General features: G+C 44.9%; 1 protein-coding gene across 1 annotated transcript in view; it reads right to left on the bottom strand.

Moving 5' to 3' along the window:
• LOC121293048 (cystine/glutamate transporter-like) overlaps window positions 1-16,775 on the bottom strand; it is a 75,401-nt gene extending 58,626 nt beyond the window's left edge. The window contains exons 1-2 of the mRNA XM_041215639.1: window positions 16,556-16,775; window positions 2,581-2,707 (exon numbers count right to left, since the gene is read on the bottom strand). Coding sequence (XP_041071573.1) covers window positions 2,581-2,707; window positions 16,556-16,775 — 347 coding nt within the window. The remainder of the gene's footprint in view (window positions 1-2,580; window positions 2,708-16,555) is intronic.
• Window positions 16,776-18,361: the final 1,586 nt, after the last annotated feature.

An 18,361-nucleotide genomic window follows, 5' to 3' on the forward strand; every position in this document is an offset into this window, starting at 1 on the left:
GCCCTATAACAGAACTGAAAAGGATTCCAATCCCTCAACATCTGCCTGATGCGCAACCATAGCAGTAGGTCTTTCAGATCAATGCCTGACATACTCACAGCAGTTGCTGCCCCAGAAGCTGCACTTTGGTTGGTGGAAGGCTGATGACTTTCTGTGGAGGATAGTCCAGATGACCTTGGAGGATGACCTCCTCAGCTTTGAGCCTAGAAGGCTCAGCTGCGGACGGCATCATCTCACCTTGAGCACCAGTTTGGGCTGGTTGGCTGACAGGTAACATAAAAGTATTGATGGAAAGGCAGGAGTGGAGGTGAGGTTCATGGTCCATGAAACCACTGCCACTACCCCAGGGCAGAGCTCAGCAATCCTAGTAATCTGTTGGAGGACAGGTTGTTGGATGACTCTGCCACCCTGCAAACTTCTTTGCATACTGTAATCCACAGCCATGGTGCAGCGATGCGAACTGTGACATTGACCATCATGGGTGGATACATAAGTGTATAAACAGCATTGGCCACCACTTTTTTAGCTGGAAAGGATGGGCTCCAAGCTCTGTGCAAAGCTCCATGTTAAGTTGATGCTGGACTCCTCCATTCTCCTTGGTATTTACTGCAAGTTTTCTGGCAGTTTTCACAATGTACCAAGCATTTTGGTTATAGCCATCAGCATTCTTCTGTAGGCTGCCTCATTGAATACTCATCAGAATCCTCTGCAGTGGAACCTATATACCCGCTCACTCTCTAGTGAGCTGGCATCTGCACAATCCTTGCCCCTGGTTGCAGCCCACTTATCCCAGTGACTCACTATGTGCAGATCCTGTCTCTAATTTATCCTTAGGTGAGATGGTAACATTTTGGTAATGTCACCGGACTTATAATCAAGAGGCTCAGGCTAATGCTCTGGGGACATGGGTTCAAATCCCACTACGGCAGCTGGTGTAATTCAAATTCAATTAATAAACCTGAAATATAAAATTAGTCCCAATAATGGTGAGCATGAAACTGTCATCAATTGTTGTAAAAACTAATTTGGCTCATTAATGCCTATTATGGAAGGAATTCTGACTCAGGACCCACAGCAATGTGGCTGACTCTTAACTGCCCTTTGAAATGGCCTAGCAAGCCACTCAGTTCAAGGGCAATTTGGGATTGGCAACAGATGTTAACCTTGCGAGTGATGCCCACATCCCATGAAAGAATGAAAAAAACAATAGGCTCAGTGCAGGCTGTGTAGTTAGTGGCTGTGAGTGTGAAATCAAGTGATGATGCTGTGTCTTCATCATTACATCACTGTCTTTTTGGTATTTGTCCACTGATTGGCCAATTCATACCTCTTGGGTATCTGTAAGGAAAAAGGCACAAGGGTAAGGTTATGGTGAGGGGAGTGGAGGTGAAGTAAGAGCTGCATGCTTACAACATCTGCATCTTTTAAATCGGAAGAGATTGTGAGATGAGGGGCAAGTGGGATATTAGAACAAGGATTAAAAATGAAAATACCATCACCTCTTGCAGTCTCTCAGTGTGCCACCTTGACCTGAAAGATAGATGGAAGTGTGTTGATGAGTACCATGCAATCAGTTTGGCTGATGTGGCTGTCCTAGTTGAATATCTGGCAGTGTGTGCAAGCTGTGATATGTGGATGAGGGTTGTAGCAGTGCTTAACCAAATGAAGATGATGCCGTCTCCATCAAAAGCAAGCGCATATCAGATGGAGAGAGAAAATGCAAGGAGAGGAGATCCTGAGCCTGCAACTCGTCCAAAACTCAATCATCTGCAATATTCCGTCCCATTTGCAGCAGAACCTTTCAGGCACAGATCAGCCTTAGCAGTCACCTACATACCCACGGAAACCCTATCAAACATCCCAGATGATGGACGTACATAGTCATTGTTGCCTCACAGGACAAACAAGAAGGAATGTGTAAGGGTGAGGTGAAGCATACAAATATTAAGTATAACTACCGATTGATAAAGACTGTAGATAGGTGCATGATGGGGTTGTGATGATTTGCTGAGTGCCTGAGGTTACTGTTGCCGTCAGTAGCATATGGCATTTGAAGATGCATTCACTGACCTTGATGACTCATGTGAAATCATTGGAGCTCTTTCAGCACTGCTAAAGGGTTGTTGGGAGTGCCATGGCTATCTGCTCTCACTGCCTTTTGGATGTGTGACTGGAGGCCCTCCTGGCTCTCTTTAGATGCAGGACATCTTTCCTCCTTTCTACTTCCTCCACCAAGGCTTCATGTGCAGTGTTTGAGACCCTTGGGACCTGCTCCCTGGTTAGGTTCACTTCCTACGCAACTGCAAGCACTGCTCCAGCCACAGTGTGGTTCCCCTTTAAGTACTGTAGGTTAGCTTTAAGTGGCGCTAACAAGTTATGATTATGGGACTCCTGCTGATGCATGTAGCTAATAAACAGTGCAGTTAGCACTGAGTACCAAGTTAGCATGCTGCAGAATGTGCAGGTTAATTGCGTATCGCAATCCCCTCACCTGTTTTCAGAGACTATCCAGTTTAGCGACCTGCGTATTTCATTTGACAGACAGTATGAGATTATTAACATTACACAGAGGTACTTTACCTGATTACAATGATTTCACACCACAATCGAACAAAGGCTGGAAGTGGACCCAAAGTCTCCAGAAGATAGATATAGTGCCCACCAGATTTCTTAATGCTTGTTCCAAGTTCTGCATAAGATAGAGCACCTGGCGCATAATAAACAGACAAAATATCTGTAAATGGTGTTAACATATTTTGCAACAAAGGTTTTAGTTTACTGCTGAACATAATTATTCTTCCCCTGCATTCTTTTTTTAGGTTTCTCAGAATCCCCACTCATTCTATTCCTTAACATGTGTAGACTTTTGGCCTCTTCTCAGGTCTCTATCCTAATGCTGTAAATTTCCCAGTGGGGAGTGAGGAAAAGGTGATTCAGCACTGACTGTTTTGGTGTCTCTTCATTATAAGGGACACTTCAATCAATGGCTTCCTTTTTTAACTGTCTCTCTTCCCTAGTAAGCCTAGCTAAAATCAGAAATTTGCCATGTGGTGAAGGGGATTGGGTGTCATCTCACTCTGATGCACTGGAGCACTCTACAACAATGTCTGACTTAACTTACTTATTGTGAACTTTTAAATGATAATCACACATGGAAATTTGTGAGAAAATAACAGATGTAACCCCATGTCCTGTCACTCTGTGACAATGTGTTGGTGGATTAATTTAGAACATAGGTCATTGAACCTATTGTAGCTCCCTAGGATAGGAATTATGGTAGTTGAACCTCAGACTCCTTCCCTAGCTGAGGGTTGATTGACATAGCTGACAATTAAGCCTTCCAGTAGTTTCCCAGCCCTCAAGATGTGAACCACTAAATGGTTAATTTGGAAGATGCCAACAGGAGGAGGCCATTTAATCCATTGAGCCAGTTTGTTCAGATCAAGGCTGATCTGTGATCTTATATTGGCCCTAAATACCTTTGGATAACAAAAAATTATCAATCTCAGTTTTAAAACAAACAGTTGAAATAGCATCAATTTCTGTTTGCAGAAAAGAGTTCCAAATTTCTACCACCCTTTTAGTGTAGAAGTGTTTCCTGATTTCACTCCTGAAAACCCTGACCCCTGGTCCTAGATCCATAAACAGCACTCCCCTACTCTATCAGTTCCCTTTAATAGCTTGAAAATTTTGATCAAATCACCTCTCAACCTTTTGAATTCCAGGCAATACAACACTCATTTGTGTAATCTCCTCATAAATCTTGGTAGCCAGGTATCATTCTCATAAATCTATACTGCACTTTCTCCATAGACATTTGATCCTTCCTAAAGTATGGTGCACTGAATGGCTTGCAGTGTTTCAGGCCTGGTTTAACCAGGGCTTTGTATATCTGAAGCAGGAGTTCTATCCTCGTATATTCTAGTTCTGTAGGTATAAAGGCCAGAATTCCATTAGCCATTTAGATTACTTTCTGTACCTGTTTGTGGCATTTTAATGATCTAGTCTCGTTCAACCTTGGCGGTTTCTAGCTTTTCACCATTTAGAAAGTATTCTATTCTATCCATTTTGGGTCCAAAGTGTCTGACCTTGTGCTTGCCTACACTGAAATACATTTGCCATGGTTGTTGCCTATTAACATATCTTTATAATTTTATGCTTCCATCTACATGCTTACAATGCCACTTTGTGTCATCAACAAACTTGGCTATATGACTTTCTGTCTCAGCATCTAAATTATTAATAAATACCGTGAACAGTTGAGGCTTCAACAAAGATCCCTGTGGGACACCATTCCCTCTCTGTCCTCAGGTACCATGCCCTAAAAGGGCATTGGTGACCATGGACTTCTGTGATTGGTCCATAGTTATGCATTGCAGTGGGATGCCGTATCCTTCTGCAGATGGCTGACCAGGAAACTCTCCTGCTCTTACCACCTGCCATAGGTGTATCAGAAGGATTTACAGATTAACAATCAACTGTTTGGCTATGTTATGACACACCTGCCATGGCCATCAAGTCCTGAAGTGAGACTTAAACCCAGTGCTTCTGGCGCAGAGGTAGAGGTGCTACCATGGTGTCACAAGACCACCAACCCCCCTATCCCCCACCTCCCTTGGAACTTCATTAGTCCTACTATTTAGAATACCTGCTCATTTAACCCTACTCTCTACGTCTGCCAGTCAGCCAATTTCCTAACCCAGTCAGTAATTTGCCTTCAATTCCATGAGTTTCAACTTTAGATAAAAGTCTTTTATGAGGGACTTTATTGAATGCCGTCTGGAAATCCATATAAATAGCTTCCATGGATATTCCCCTATCCACCTCTTCAAAAAAATCAATCAAGTTCTTCAGGCATGACCTACCCTTTACAATCCATGCAGGCTTTCTCTAATCAGTTGAAAAATTTCAAAGGTTTAGTCACTTTATCCTTAATTATAAACTCTTGTAATTTCTTGATAACAGCAGCTAAAAATTCAATGGCTCCCATTTTCGGGCATAGAAGTCACAATTGCTGAGTTGCCTGGACCTGGTCCCATTGAGGCACGCAGCATGCAAACTTTGTGCTGCCTCCTCATTTGCATGATTGCAGCATTCGGTCAAGTGCCACCCACGCTTCTGGTTGGCTAAGCATGGGACATTTCAATGTATCACCAGCACCTGTTCCAGCAAACCTGTAAGTCGTAAAGTCAGCCAGTCAGCCTGTAGTGTGAGTGGAAGCTAAACAAATGGAGAAGCAGAGAAGAGAATGGACTCCAATGTTCACAGATGTGATGCTGGAGACCTTTGTGATGAAAGTCGACAGAAAGAGAGAGGTCATGCTTTTATGGGGGCCCAGGAGGACATCAAGGACCACCCTCAGAAAGAAATGGGAGCAGGTGACCAGGGAGATCAACTAACGGAATCTGGCCCAAGGACCTCTCAACAGAGCTGGAAGAAGTTCAATGACCCCACGCAGGTGGTGAAGGTCAGTGAATGTATTTTCAAGTGATATCTTCCACACATCACAACATTAGCCTGTCCCACTACTCAATGCACCATACACCAATCACTAATCAATCAGCAATCCCTAGTAGTCAGGACACAGGCCTAACATTCATAGAGGCCTCCTCACCCTCACAAAAATTCTGATGCTGCCAGCCTGGCACCCACCTCTTCCAGCCTTCACGTCTATTCAGCAGTGGGAGGCACATCATCCAAACACAATTCAAAACACTCACTGACATTCTTCCCTTCTCTTGCAGGACAAGTTGCACACTATCACAGGAAGCAGAGTAGAACTGGCAGGAGACAGGTATGTCTGTATCTACTGAGCCCTATGAAGGAGAAGGTGCACTGCATCTTGGGACTGGCTACAAGAGAGACCTTTACACCCGTCATTGCAGACAGCATTGAGGATGACAGAATGTTCCAGCCTTATGTCACTTCTCAACTCCCACCTCACCCTCATCCTGCCACCTAGCATGAAGTGCAAGCTGCAGATAGTGGGATCAGAAACCTCCTGCTTTCCAACTTATGTGGCTGTACAAGATCAGTGACTGATCTCCTACTAACAACCCCATCAGCCTGTCATGCTACTCAATTCACCATAGGCAGCAACTGGTACTTACACTTAACATCCAGATACTTCACCTCATCTTCACACATTTAACAATACTGCCAGCCGTATATTTACCTCTCGCTGCCTCTACATAGCTTCAGCTATTCAGCAATGGCAGTTACATCACCTAAATACTGTGCAATACAATCACTGACATTCTTCCCTTTCTCTTGCTGGACCAGGTGGCACACTATAGAAGGGAGCAAAGTAGAACCAGACAAGGACGCCAGCATTTCATGAGTCCCATGGAGGGGATGGTTCTCCAAATGATGGGGTCAGCTGTGACATGGACCTGTGGCATCCAGCATCATTGAGAACATTCAGGGTGATTGTATATTTCTACCTTAGCCCCTGTTCAACTTCCAGGACACCTTCATCCTGCTATCTGGCATGGTGAGTAGGTCACAGACGGTGAGAGCATGAACTTCTTGCTTTCCACCTTAACCCAGTTTCCTAAGGTCAACCTTCCCCTTCCAATTTTCTGCTTTCAGGCATGAGGGTTGCCAACTGAGTTAAAATGTATTCTGGGTTGCCAACTGAGTTAAAATGTATTCCTCGAGGTATCATCACATAACTTGCCCTCATGCTCTAGCTATTAATCAGTCAACACATGTATCCTTGTGACACACAGCTTTCCTATGCCAACTGGAAAGCAAAAAGACTTATTACCCAATTGGATGACTCAGCCACACAGCCTTTTTTTCCAATGTTCAATATTTCTATACCTGGTAAAGAGAAATGTTCAAAGAAAAGTTTTAAAAACTATCTTCTTTAACATCCCGATGATTTTTCTCTAGGATTGCACACGGCCGTGCCCAGGAGATTGATCCTCAATTCCTAGAGACTCAAGTCCAATCCTGGAGGACTGGCGATAACAGCTACCAGCCCAGACACAGCAGCCCCAGAAGGAGGAGTAGGAGAAATACCACAGCTCTGATGAAGAAGCACTGTCACTTGATTGGATACTCACAACCACCAGCTCAGATACTGGCACTGTGCGTACCTTAAAGACAAGGATAGAATTGAGATCAGCATGAGCTGAATCACTGGGCATCAGTGAGCTGTAACCAGGTCATGGGGAAAGGATGATTTATGTACCACTCACTCGAGGCTGAGGTTACACATGAGTTATGCTACAGGAGACTCAGCTGAGGACCTTGATGGAGCAGCTTATAGGAGAACACTGATGAGCATGCACACCAAGATGTTGGATTGGCAGGCCTGCCCTGACTTTTATTACTGTCAAGGACCATGGAGGAGTCTGGCTCCAAGATAGCAAGAATGTATTGTACAGAGCTTGCCCTCTCCACAGCCTCAGCTCCATCTCCCTTATCATGTTGCAGACTCAAAGGCACTGCCACTGCTATCCCCATACCTGCTGCATTGTGTGAACAGGTCATCAAATCCTGTGCCTTCCCTGTGACAATGCAGCAATGATCCCTGTCAAATCCAGGAATGCACCACAACGTCTCTAAACAAACTTGGCAGTACTTCTGGAAATTTTGTAAAAGCATAAGTTCTTCAAAATCACCTGACTTGCAAGTTAGGTTCCTGGTCCTCGTACCAGGTCCATCTTGCAGCTGAAACCTTGATCGTTTGTGAGTGATGTGCAAATCTGTTGAATGTTCCAGTATAGTCCTCAAGTGGTAAATGGGCATCATATTAGTGAATAGAGCTGTGTGACATCATGAAAGGAGGGATTTGGTCACTTACAGCAATCGCAGGGGATGCCTCACAAGTCCCCATCTCCAGTTGGTACGCCGTATGAGTTGTACCAGAAGCAAGTGGCTGTGCAGTGGCACCTCCAAGGGGACAATTATCTTCAGTAGTGTTACTGATCTGAATTTCATGTTCCAGTACTTTAAGCATTTTATTGACGCTTGTTTTGTGAATTGTACTTTCTATCTTTAATCCATGTTAAGATATTTCAATCTTGCTGAGACATGCACCATTACTGTCATGTGGTTTTCAGCTATCGTTAATGCTACCCTCCAGTGGTCCCAAAGGTTGCATGACAGCAACCATGGAGTAAAAACAATATCCTCAAGTATATTTAGTGGCCTCAGATGACCTGCTCAAATGGCTATGTGGAAGCCTATGGGTGGAATCTAAGTGTTGTAGCGGGCAGGAAAAGGACGTTTTACCCACTGGCTCCAATGGTGGCTTTTCAAACTATATCGGCCCATTCCCGGTGTATTCTGCCTCATTAATAATTAATTCCCGGGAAACACACCAGGTTTCTGGCAGGGTGGCCTCTGACTCGCCCACCCCGATGTCATCTCAGGCCTTCAGTAAACCGGGTGCCATATTTAAAGGCTCTCCCTGCTCAGAGCTAGCAGGCTTCAAGGGACAGGAAGCTGCCACAAACTGATGGCTGCCAAAGGGAGGAAACGTGCTGCCACCAGATTTAGTGATGCCTCCCTTGAGCGCCTACTGGACGCAGTGAAGGCCCACCCGCGATGTCCTCCAACTCCACTCTGGGCGAACACCAGCAAATAAGGTCACCAATCCGGCATGGGAAGTGATGGCAGGGGTAGTCAGCGCCAACACCCTGCAAAAGAGCACAGCGATCCAGTGCAGAAAGAGGATGAATTATCTCCTCCATTCCACCAGGGTAAGTCACTCTTCTCATCATTCTCAACTCATACTCACAAACACATCACACATCAACAGAGATCTCACTCGCTGCCAGTTCAAGTGACATCACCATTCACTCTCTCACACACACCTTCATCTGCTCCGCGGATTGTGTCCTCATCCCATCCATGGCACCATTCACCACCCATACATTCCAGACATCCTTGTTATCTGGTCTGACAGGGATCCTGCTTACACTCTCTCCATCTGTATTCATGCTGAACAAGCTGCCACACAACAAAAGGGAGAGGTTGCAGACTGGTGGAGGAATGCCTGAAATCAAGATCCTCTCGGGCTTTGGAAAAGATAGAGTCATCCAGCTGGCCAGTGTGGATCTGGACCATTCCCGTGCTAACAGTGAGGTCGGCGGTGCTCAGCTAAGTGGGGATCCAGCAGTGCAACATCCATCAGACAGCCATGCTGTGAATCAGTTCCCCTGCCCACAGGCCCCTGCCATGCACTAATTATCTCCCCTTGCTCTTGTAGGCACATCTGGGAAACAGCCAAAGAGCTCCATAACCCAGGTCCTCCACTCAAGCCCTAAAGAAGCCACAGAAGAAGAATCTGATGGCAGCCTCATCACAGTGCTTATCCACACCCTCCACCAGCGCAGAGACACATACCTTGGTGGGATCTAGGTCTAGAGTAGCCTCAGGGTTACAATCGGTTGAGCATATCACATTGTCTGATCCACAGCAGGCAGCAGCAAGGGCTTCCCAGATGTCCAGCACTCAGAGGACTGTTGGAGGCCAGAAAGCTGCTGAATCTGAGTCAGAAGAGGAGCCTCTAGACTCGGTCATACCTCAGTTGCTGGAGCTGCAAGGGCAAGCTCGAGAACATCAGGAAGGGATGTTCACTGCACTCCTCAGATTGCAAGGCACAATGGAGGGGTCTGTTGGCCTTCAGTCTGCGGTGATAGTGTTATGATCCCAGCTGAGGTTACCATTGGACAAACCTGATCCCAGGGTGGAACCTAGTTTGATAGATCCTAACTTTTATTTGTTAGTTTAGATATGTGGAGAGGGGCTACTGAACAGAGTCACCAGAATCAGCTGATGAACTTTTAACAAAAACATAAAACATTTATTAAACAAGAAAAGATGAACTATATTACAATACTCCTTCACCCACAACTATACCTTTACAGATGTATACAGATTTGTAAGGATAGCACAAGTTACAAAAACTATCTTATACTTCAATGTCCACAGTAAGTACACAGTCCATGTAAACCAATGGCACCCTGTGGTCAGGTGCACCACACTCTGAAACCAAGTGATGGATGCCACCTCAACCAGATGCTATGGATCTCTCATCAACTCCCCCCAGATGCTTGTCACACCATGAGCCAACCAGTCTCACTGAACTCCGTCTTTCACACAAGGATTTTCAATCTCTGCTCTCCAAGAATTTGCTTTGGAATCTTCTCCCAAACCGATGCTTTCTCTCAGACACCTTCCTCAAGGGTTCACCTCCAGGGTTTCAATCTCCTTCTCTCCTGGATCACCACATGCATATATGCCAATTTCCACACACTCGCTCATTGACTCAGCTGTCAACAGTACATCACAGCTTCACTTGCCCATAGCAAACCATTACAGATCTTCAGCCATCTCTTTGGACCTTCTTGGCCCCTTGTCAGCTGTTCTCACTTTAAATCTGCTTTCTGCAGCTTTTGTCTCTTTAAATCTGAAGCTTGGAGCCTTTCACTCTGCCCCTCATTCTTAACGTCATTAACAGGATCCTTTTCCAAGTTCCTGTCCTTCCTTTGACTAAAAGGTCTGCTCAGGACTTTCCCCTGTTTCTATCTCACTCCTTGGGCCTTGGAACCTTTTGGTTCTTTTGGGAAATCTGCTTTCACTCTGCAGTTCCCTCTCCCAGTGTCAAGTCTCCCTGGGGTCCTGGCTTCAAACTCAACTCAAAACTGTTGTTTCTTCAATTTTTCTGTGTGTCTGTGGGAGGGACCTGCCTCTCTGGACCCCTGTTGCTAGGCAACAGCCCAGTTTCTCCACTCTTGCCTGTTTAACTTAGCTGCCACAGTCATAAAACTCTCATTAGAAATTCAGGCACCTTTTAAAGTGAAAGTAAAACTCAATTTGATGTTTTCTTAACACACACATACAGGAATACAAATCAAACTTAAACATTCAAGCTAAACCCCTTCCTAACACCCACAACTACAAATATAACTTACGTAAATGATCTTTATTTACTAACACCACTCTCTGTGGAGGAAAGAAAGCTTCACAACAGTAAAATTTTCTTTATAATGGCCTTACATCCGCCTCAGACAAACTTAATATTATAAACCTCAAAACAAGCTTCTTACATACCATGCAAATAAATTTTCCATTATGTTTCACAATTACACATTATATTGTACAATTACAAAGATTTAAGCAAAACAAAGTCCATAAATGTAACAAGATTAATAGAATTTGTATACCATAGTGTTAGCATAACTCAACTCGCATGTTTCTTTTTCCTCTTATTCCCAGTCATTAGCTCAGCAAAGAATGTTTCATTTAAGTCTACAGCCCAATCATTCTTTTCATTAGCTGTAGGTGTAATTCCATCCCCAGTCTCATTTTCTGAACTCAGATGTGGTAAATTCTCAATTCAATTTAACAAAGTCAAAATGGCATTTTTGTGCATTAACATTTCATTTCTTCTCTGGTCAAAAACTCTTTCCGCTGTTTCAAGGATGTTATTGAGATGCTTTTTATGTCCACACAAAAGAGTTTCATATTCCTGCTTGGTTTGATCTTTAATTTTTTTATTATATTGTTGTTTCTTCAGATCCCATTTCGAACAGATCATTTTCACTTCTCCTGAGCAGTGTCAATTATATTCTCCCTGTGGGGTTTCATAGAGGTTCCAACCCTTCAATTCTTTTGCATAATCCATGAACTATATCATTCCGCTCCTTTACAGGTTTTGGATGGTCTTTTGCAAACTGTCTACTTGCCTGGATTCCATCTGTTGTACTTTGTTTATTAGCACCAGCAAGCACTTGTAAGTCAGTGTTTCTGGTCATTGGCTTTTCCAGGCCATTTCTCACTTTCAGTCTTTTAGTTGACAATTCTTGATTTATAGTTCTGCATGCACTTTAGTTGTTTTCATATTGTCCATTACTGAGGTTGATATATCAGTAATTTTATTTGGACCAGTTCTTTGCTCCATTGGACCACAATTCAGCAAGAATTTTTTATTCACAGGAACAAATTTAGAACTGTGACACTGCATACCACACATCTTCTCTTTCATCTTCTCCAGTTTTCATTGAAGTTCGAGAATCTCATTGCTCTTTCCATGATGAAGTTTTAATAGTTCATTAGTTTTTTTTAATTCTGCATCCAAACAATTATTCTGATTTGCTAACAATACCTTTTCTTGTTCAATGCATTTTCCCTGCTGTTTCTTGGCAACGACTGATGCTTGAAGTTCATCAAGTGGGCCACAGCAGCAGCAGAATTGTACTCAAACACACTGTAACCTTTTCGCTCGGCATATCTCCAACTCTACCATTACAATCAAGCCAGGATATTAACCCTGGTTCACTGAAGATTGCAGGAGGACATGCCAGGAGCAGCACCAGGCATACCTAAAATGAGGTGTCAACCTGGTGAAGCTATAACACAGGACTACTTAGATGCGGAACAGCATAAGCAGCAAGTGGTAGACAGGGCTAAGTGATTCCACAACCAGCAGATCAGATCTAAGCTCTGCAGTCCTGCCACATCCAGTCATGAATAGTGGTGGACAGTTAAACAACTCACTAGAGGAGGAGGCTCCACAAATATCCCCATCCTCAATGATGGAGGAGCACAGAACGTTAGTGCAAAAGATAAGGCTGAAGCATTTGTTACAATCGTCAGCCAGATGGACTGAGTGGATGATCCATCTTGGCCTCTTCCGGAGCTCCCCAGCATCACAGATGCCAGTCTTCATCCAATTTGATTCACTCCACGTGACATCAAGAAGCAGCTGAAGGCACTGGATGCTGCAAAAGCTATATGCCCTGATAATATTCCGGCAATAGTATTAAGACTTGTGCTCCAGAACTTACTGCATCCCTAGCCAAGCTGTTGCAGTACAGCTACAACACTGGCATCTACCCAGCAATGTGGAAAATTGCCCAGGTATGTCCTGTACACAAAAAGCAGGACAAATCCAACCCAGCCAGTTACCGCACCATCAGTCTACTCTCGATCATCAGTAAAGTAATGGAAGGGGTCATCAACAATGCCATCAAGCGGCACTTGCTTAGCAATAACCTGCTTACTGATGCCCAGTTTGGGTTCCGCCAGGGTCACTCAGATCCTGACTTCGTTTCAGCCTTGGTTCAAACAAGGACAAAAGAGCTGAACTCCAGAGGTGAGGTGAGAGTGACTGCCCTTGACATCAAGGCCACATTTGACCTGGTGTGGCATCAAGGAGCCATGGCAAAACTGGAGTCAATGGGAATCAGGGGGGAAACTCTCCACTGGTTGGAGTCATACCTAGTACAAAGGAAGATGGTTGTGATTGTGGTCAGTCATTTCAGCTCCAGGACATCACTGCAGGAGTTCCTCAGGATAGTGTCCTCGGCCCAACCATCTTCAGCTGCTTCATCAATGACCTTCCTTCCATCATAAGATCAGATGCGGGGATGTTCACTGATGGTGGCACAATGTTCAGCACCATTTGCGACTCCTCAGATACTGAAGCAGTCCATGTCCAAATGCAGCAAGACCTGGACAATATCAGGCTTAGTAACATTCATACTACACAAGTGTCAGGCAGTGATCATCTCCAAAAAGAGAGAATCCAACCATCGCCCCTTGATGTTCAATAGCATTACCATCACTAAACCCCCCGCTATCAACATCCTGGGGGTTAGCATTGACCAGAAACTGAACAGGACTAGCCATATAAATACAGTGGCTACAAAAGCAGGTCAGAGGTTAGGAATCGTGCGACGAGTAACTCACCTCCTGACTCTCCAAAGCCTACCATCTACAAGGCACAAGTCAGGAGTATGATGGACTACTCTCCACTTGCCTGAAAGAGTGCAGCTCCCTTGACACCATCCAGGACAAAGCAGCCCACTTAATTGGCACCACATCCATAAACATTCACTCCCTCCAACACTGATGCACAGTAGCAGTAGTGTGTACCATCTACAAGATGCATTGCAGGAATTCATCAAGGCTTCTGAGACAGCACCTTCCAAACCCATGACCACTACCATCTAGAAGGACAAGGATAGCAGATGAATAGGAACAGTATTGTAGCTGTACCCACGTAGATGGTAATCACCACTTGGAAGTTCCCATCCAAGTCACTCACCATCCTGACTTGGAAATATATCGCTGTTCCTTCACTGTTGTTGGCTCAAAATCCTGGAACTCTCTCCCTCACAGCACTGTGGGTGTACCTGCACCACATGGACTGCAGCAGTCCAAGAATGCAGCTCACCACCACCTTCTCAAGGGCAATTAGGGATGGGAAATAAATGCTGGCCTAGCCAATGAGGCCCAAATTCCATGAATGAATAAATACAAAGTCTGTGCCAGAGGGGTGAAACGGTCAGGAGCACTTGGTGGCATTTTCATGCCTCTGCGTTGCTTTAGTGACCAGATAAGCTAGTGGCCCGACTCCAAGCGTGTCAATTTGCCTGCACCTGAACAGTCTCAGCTACGGAGGAATATACAAATACTAATGTGTGGTCGCTTCCCTCCGCACATCCCCACCCCGGCATGTGTTTTTGTTCTATCATCAGTCCATACTGCCTCGACCTCCACAACTTGCCTCAGACCTTGCTGCCTTGCCTACCCCCCCCCCCCCCCCCCCCCCCCCCCCCCCACCCCCCACCCCAAACTCGCCCTAACCACAGTGCAGCTCTTGCCCCGACACCGCACTGTCAGCCAGCTGGCAAAAAGCAACTTGCCTGCGTCCTTAACAAAAACAGAATTACCTGGAAAAACTCAGCAGGTCTGGCAGCATCGGCGGAGAAGAAAAGAGTTGACGTTTCGAGTCCTCATGACCCTTCAACAGAACTGAGTGAATATTAGGAGAGGGGTGAAATATAAGCTGGTTTAAGGTTGGGTGGGGGGGAGGAGAGAGAGAAGTGGGGGGAGGGGGTGTGGTTGTAGGGACAAGCAAGCAGTGATAGGAGCAGATAATCAAAAGATGTCACAGACAGAAGAACAAAGAGGTGTTGAAGGTGGTGATATTATCTAAACGAACGTGCTAATTAAGAATGGATGGCGGGACACTCAAGGTACAGCTCTAGTGGGGGTGGGGTGGAAAGGCTAACAGGGCATAAAAGATATAGATTTAAAAATAATGGAAATAGGTGGGAAAAGAAAATTCTACATAAATTATTGGAAAAAACAAAAGGAAGGGGGAAGAAACGGAAAGAGAGTTCAAGATCTAAAGTTGTTGAATTCAATATTCAGTCTGGAAAGCTGTAAAGTGCCTAGTCGGAAGATGAGGTGCTGTTCCTCCAGTTTGCATTGGGCTTCACTGGAGCAATGCAGCAAGCCAAGGACAGACATGTGGGCAAGAGAGCAGGGTGGAGTGTTAAAATGGCAAGCGACAGGGAGGTTTGGGTCTTTCTTGCAGACAGACCACAGGTGTTCTGCAAAGCGGTCGCCCAGTTTACATTTGGTCTCTTCAATGTAGAGGAGACTGCATTGGGAGCAACGAATGCAGTAGACTAAGTTTGGGGAAATGCAAGTGAAATGCTGCTTCACTTGAAAGGAGTGTTTGGGCCCTTGGACGATGAGGAGAGAGGAAGTGAAGGGGCAGGTGTTGCATCTTTTGCATGGGCATGGGGTGGTGCCATAGGTGAGGGTTGAGGAGTAGGGGGTGATGGAGGAGTGGACCAGGGTGTCCCGGAGGGAATGATCCCTATGGAATGCCGCTGGCGGGGTGAAGGGAAGATGTGTTTGGCGGTGGCATCATGCTGGAGTTGGCGGAAATGGCGGAGGATGATCCTTTGAATGCGGAGGCTGGCGGGGTGATAAGTGAAGACAAGGGGTACCTATCATGTTTCTGGGAGGGAGGAGAAGGCGTGAGGGCGCATGCGCGGGAGATGGGCTGGACACGGCTGAGGGCCCTGTCAAGGACCTGTGGGCCTGTGTCCTTGCCTGAATTCTCGCTGCCTCTTCCTTGAAGTCGAGCGGGTGACCCTCACGGGCACTCCCCACCGTTAGTAAGCACTCACCTCCAAGTTCCCCTCGAAGTTCAGCTCGCCAGGTGCACGCCTTTTAAATGCTATTGTGAAACATGTCAGCTTGATTGCCTGGATGATCCAGCATGGGGTTGGGGTGGATGCTACTGACGAGCAGACTTATAATTATATACAGATGTATTAAAATGACCTTCCCAGTGTGCAGCGACGGGAGACATGGCTCGCCAATGATGGGTGGAGCGGATGATTGCAAACTGGTTTCACAACAGCATGAAACCGATTTTTGGCCTTCTCTCCATAGTGTCTGCTCACGCCCACCATGACGCCTGATGCCAATAGGGATGGAAAATTCTAGCCTATGTTTTAAAAAGTGATTCTTGAAATATTAATATCTAAGTGATCAATGTGTTTGGACATGTTTACAATGAAGTGGGATAATGCTTTAGTTAAGATTTAGAGGAAAGAAATTACAAACAAACAAGTATTCATGTGCTATTTTGTGAAGAGCTTAATTCCAAGCGAATGAATCTGTACGAATCTTTGCTGCCATTCTGTGTTACTGAACACAGAGACATTAATCTGCCACATCTCCACAACTGCACAATAAGAATTGCTTAATAAGAAAAATGTTCACTCACCAAGCATTGAAAGTATTCCACAGGCCAACCAGATCACCAGGGATGTCCCGACATTCCCAGAATTTATCAGAATTCCTTTTGGTGAAATAAATATACCACTGCCTATTATCGTACCAATTAAGAATGAAACAGTTTGCAGCAAGCTAACTTTTTTCCTCAAAAACACAGCTTGCTCCTTAGATTCGGTCTTATTTTTAATGTTTTCTGAAGCACGTCCCATAATTTAAAAACAAATACTCCAAATAAAAAAGTGAGCTGGTCAAATTTAGCAAAGATATCTTTTAACCTTTCCACTGTTACCTATTTTCTGGTACAAAGTATTTTTGTTTGCAGAATAACAGAATCTTCGATCGCTCCACTTTGTCAACAGAAAGAGATGGTAAACGTGAAGCTCATTAAAAGCAGCAATAGTTTGGCAAGAATTCCCCCAAAGAGAGAAAAGAAAACGGTGGAATGAAGCCAAGAGCCTTCCAAAAAATAACTAAACGAATAAGAATTCATTTTTGGAATTAAGTTTGATGGTTGGATGCACAGTAAAACCATCTAATTAAATAGTATTAGAAAATTAACCAGGTTATTAAATACTTACCACTTTGTCACTTCCTCACAAGAAGTGCAAAATAGAACATAAAAACTATGTTGCGCGTTAAAGATCGTTAAATATAAGTGCTCCAGTCCTGAGATGGACTCTCAGGTTTTCTTTCCTTTTCCTGCTGTTCTGTTATACTCACTTCAAGCGCATTAAGCAGCAATGTTTCATAATTGTGACTAATTAGCCATTTCTTTAAGATAACATTTATCCATTCCTCAGTATGCCATGAAAAAGGAAAAAAGACTTGCATTCATACAGCACTTTTCATGACTATTGGATGTATCAAAGCCCTTCACAGCCAATTTTTGAACTGTAGTTACTGTTGTAATATAGGAAAGGCAGCAGCCAAGTGAACACAACAAGTTCCCATAAAGGGGAGAGTGGCTGATTACAGCACATGGGGAGGAGAGGGCTGAAAACAATGTGTGTGGGGGAGAGGTATTGATTACAGTGTGTGATGGGGCAAGAGAGCTGATTACAGTGTGGAGGGGGAAGGATCTGATAACAGAGCGTGTGGGGAGGGAGTCGCTGATTACAGTGTGTGTGTAAGGGTGGGGGAGGGTGGCTGATTACATTGTGTGTATTTTGGAGGACAAAGGGGCTGATTACAGTGTGTGTGGGGGTGGGAGAGGGTGGCTGATTACAGTGTGTGTAGGGGGCGGGCTGATTACAGCATGCGTGTGTGTAGGGGAGGGGCTGATTACAGTGTGTATGGGGGAGAGGGTCTGATTACAGTGTATGTCGGGGAGACCGGCTGATTACATTGTGTGTATTTTGGAAGATAGAGGAGCTGATTGCAGTGTGCAGGGGAGGGGCTGATTACAATGTGTGTTTAAGGGAGTGGCTGATTACAGTGTGTGTTGGGGGAGAAGGGCTTATTAACAGTGTGTGTAGGGGAGGAGCTGACTACATTGTGTTCGGGGATGGGGGCTGATAACACTGTGTGTGGGGGGGAGAGGTATTGATTACAGTGTGTTTGGGGGAGAGGAACTGATTACAGTGTGCTTTGGGGGTTGAGGGGCTGATTACAGTTTGTGTGTGGGGGCGGGGTGAGGGGTTGATTACTCTGTGTGTGAGGGAAAGGGGCTCATTACAATGTATTTGGGGGAGAGGAGCTGATTAGAGTGTGTTTGGGGAAGAGGAGCTGATTACAGTGTGTGTTTGCATGGAGAGAAGAGCTGATTACAGCTTGTGTAGGGCAAGTCGTTAGTTAC

The sequence above is a fragment of the Carcharodon carcharias genome, chromosome 21 (genome assembly GCF_017639515.1).
Source record: "Carcharodon carcharias isolate sCarCar2 chromosome 21, sCarCar2.pri, whole genome shotgun sequence".
Taxonomy (NCBI): domain Eukaryota; kingdom Metazoa; phylum Chordata; class Chondrichthyes; order Lamniformes; family Lamnidae; genus Carcharodon; species Carcharodon carcharias.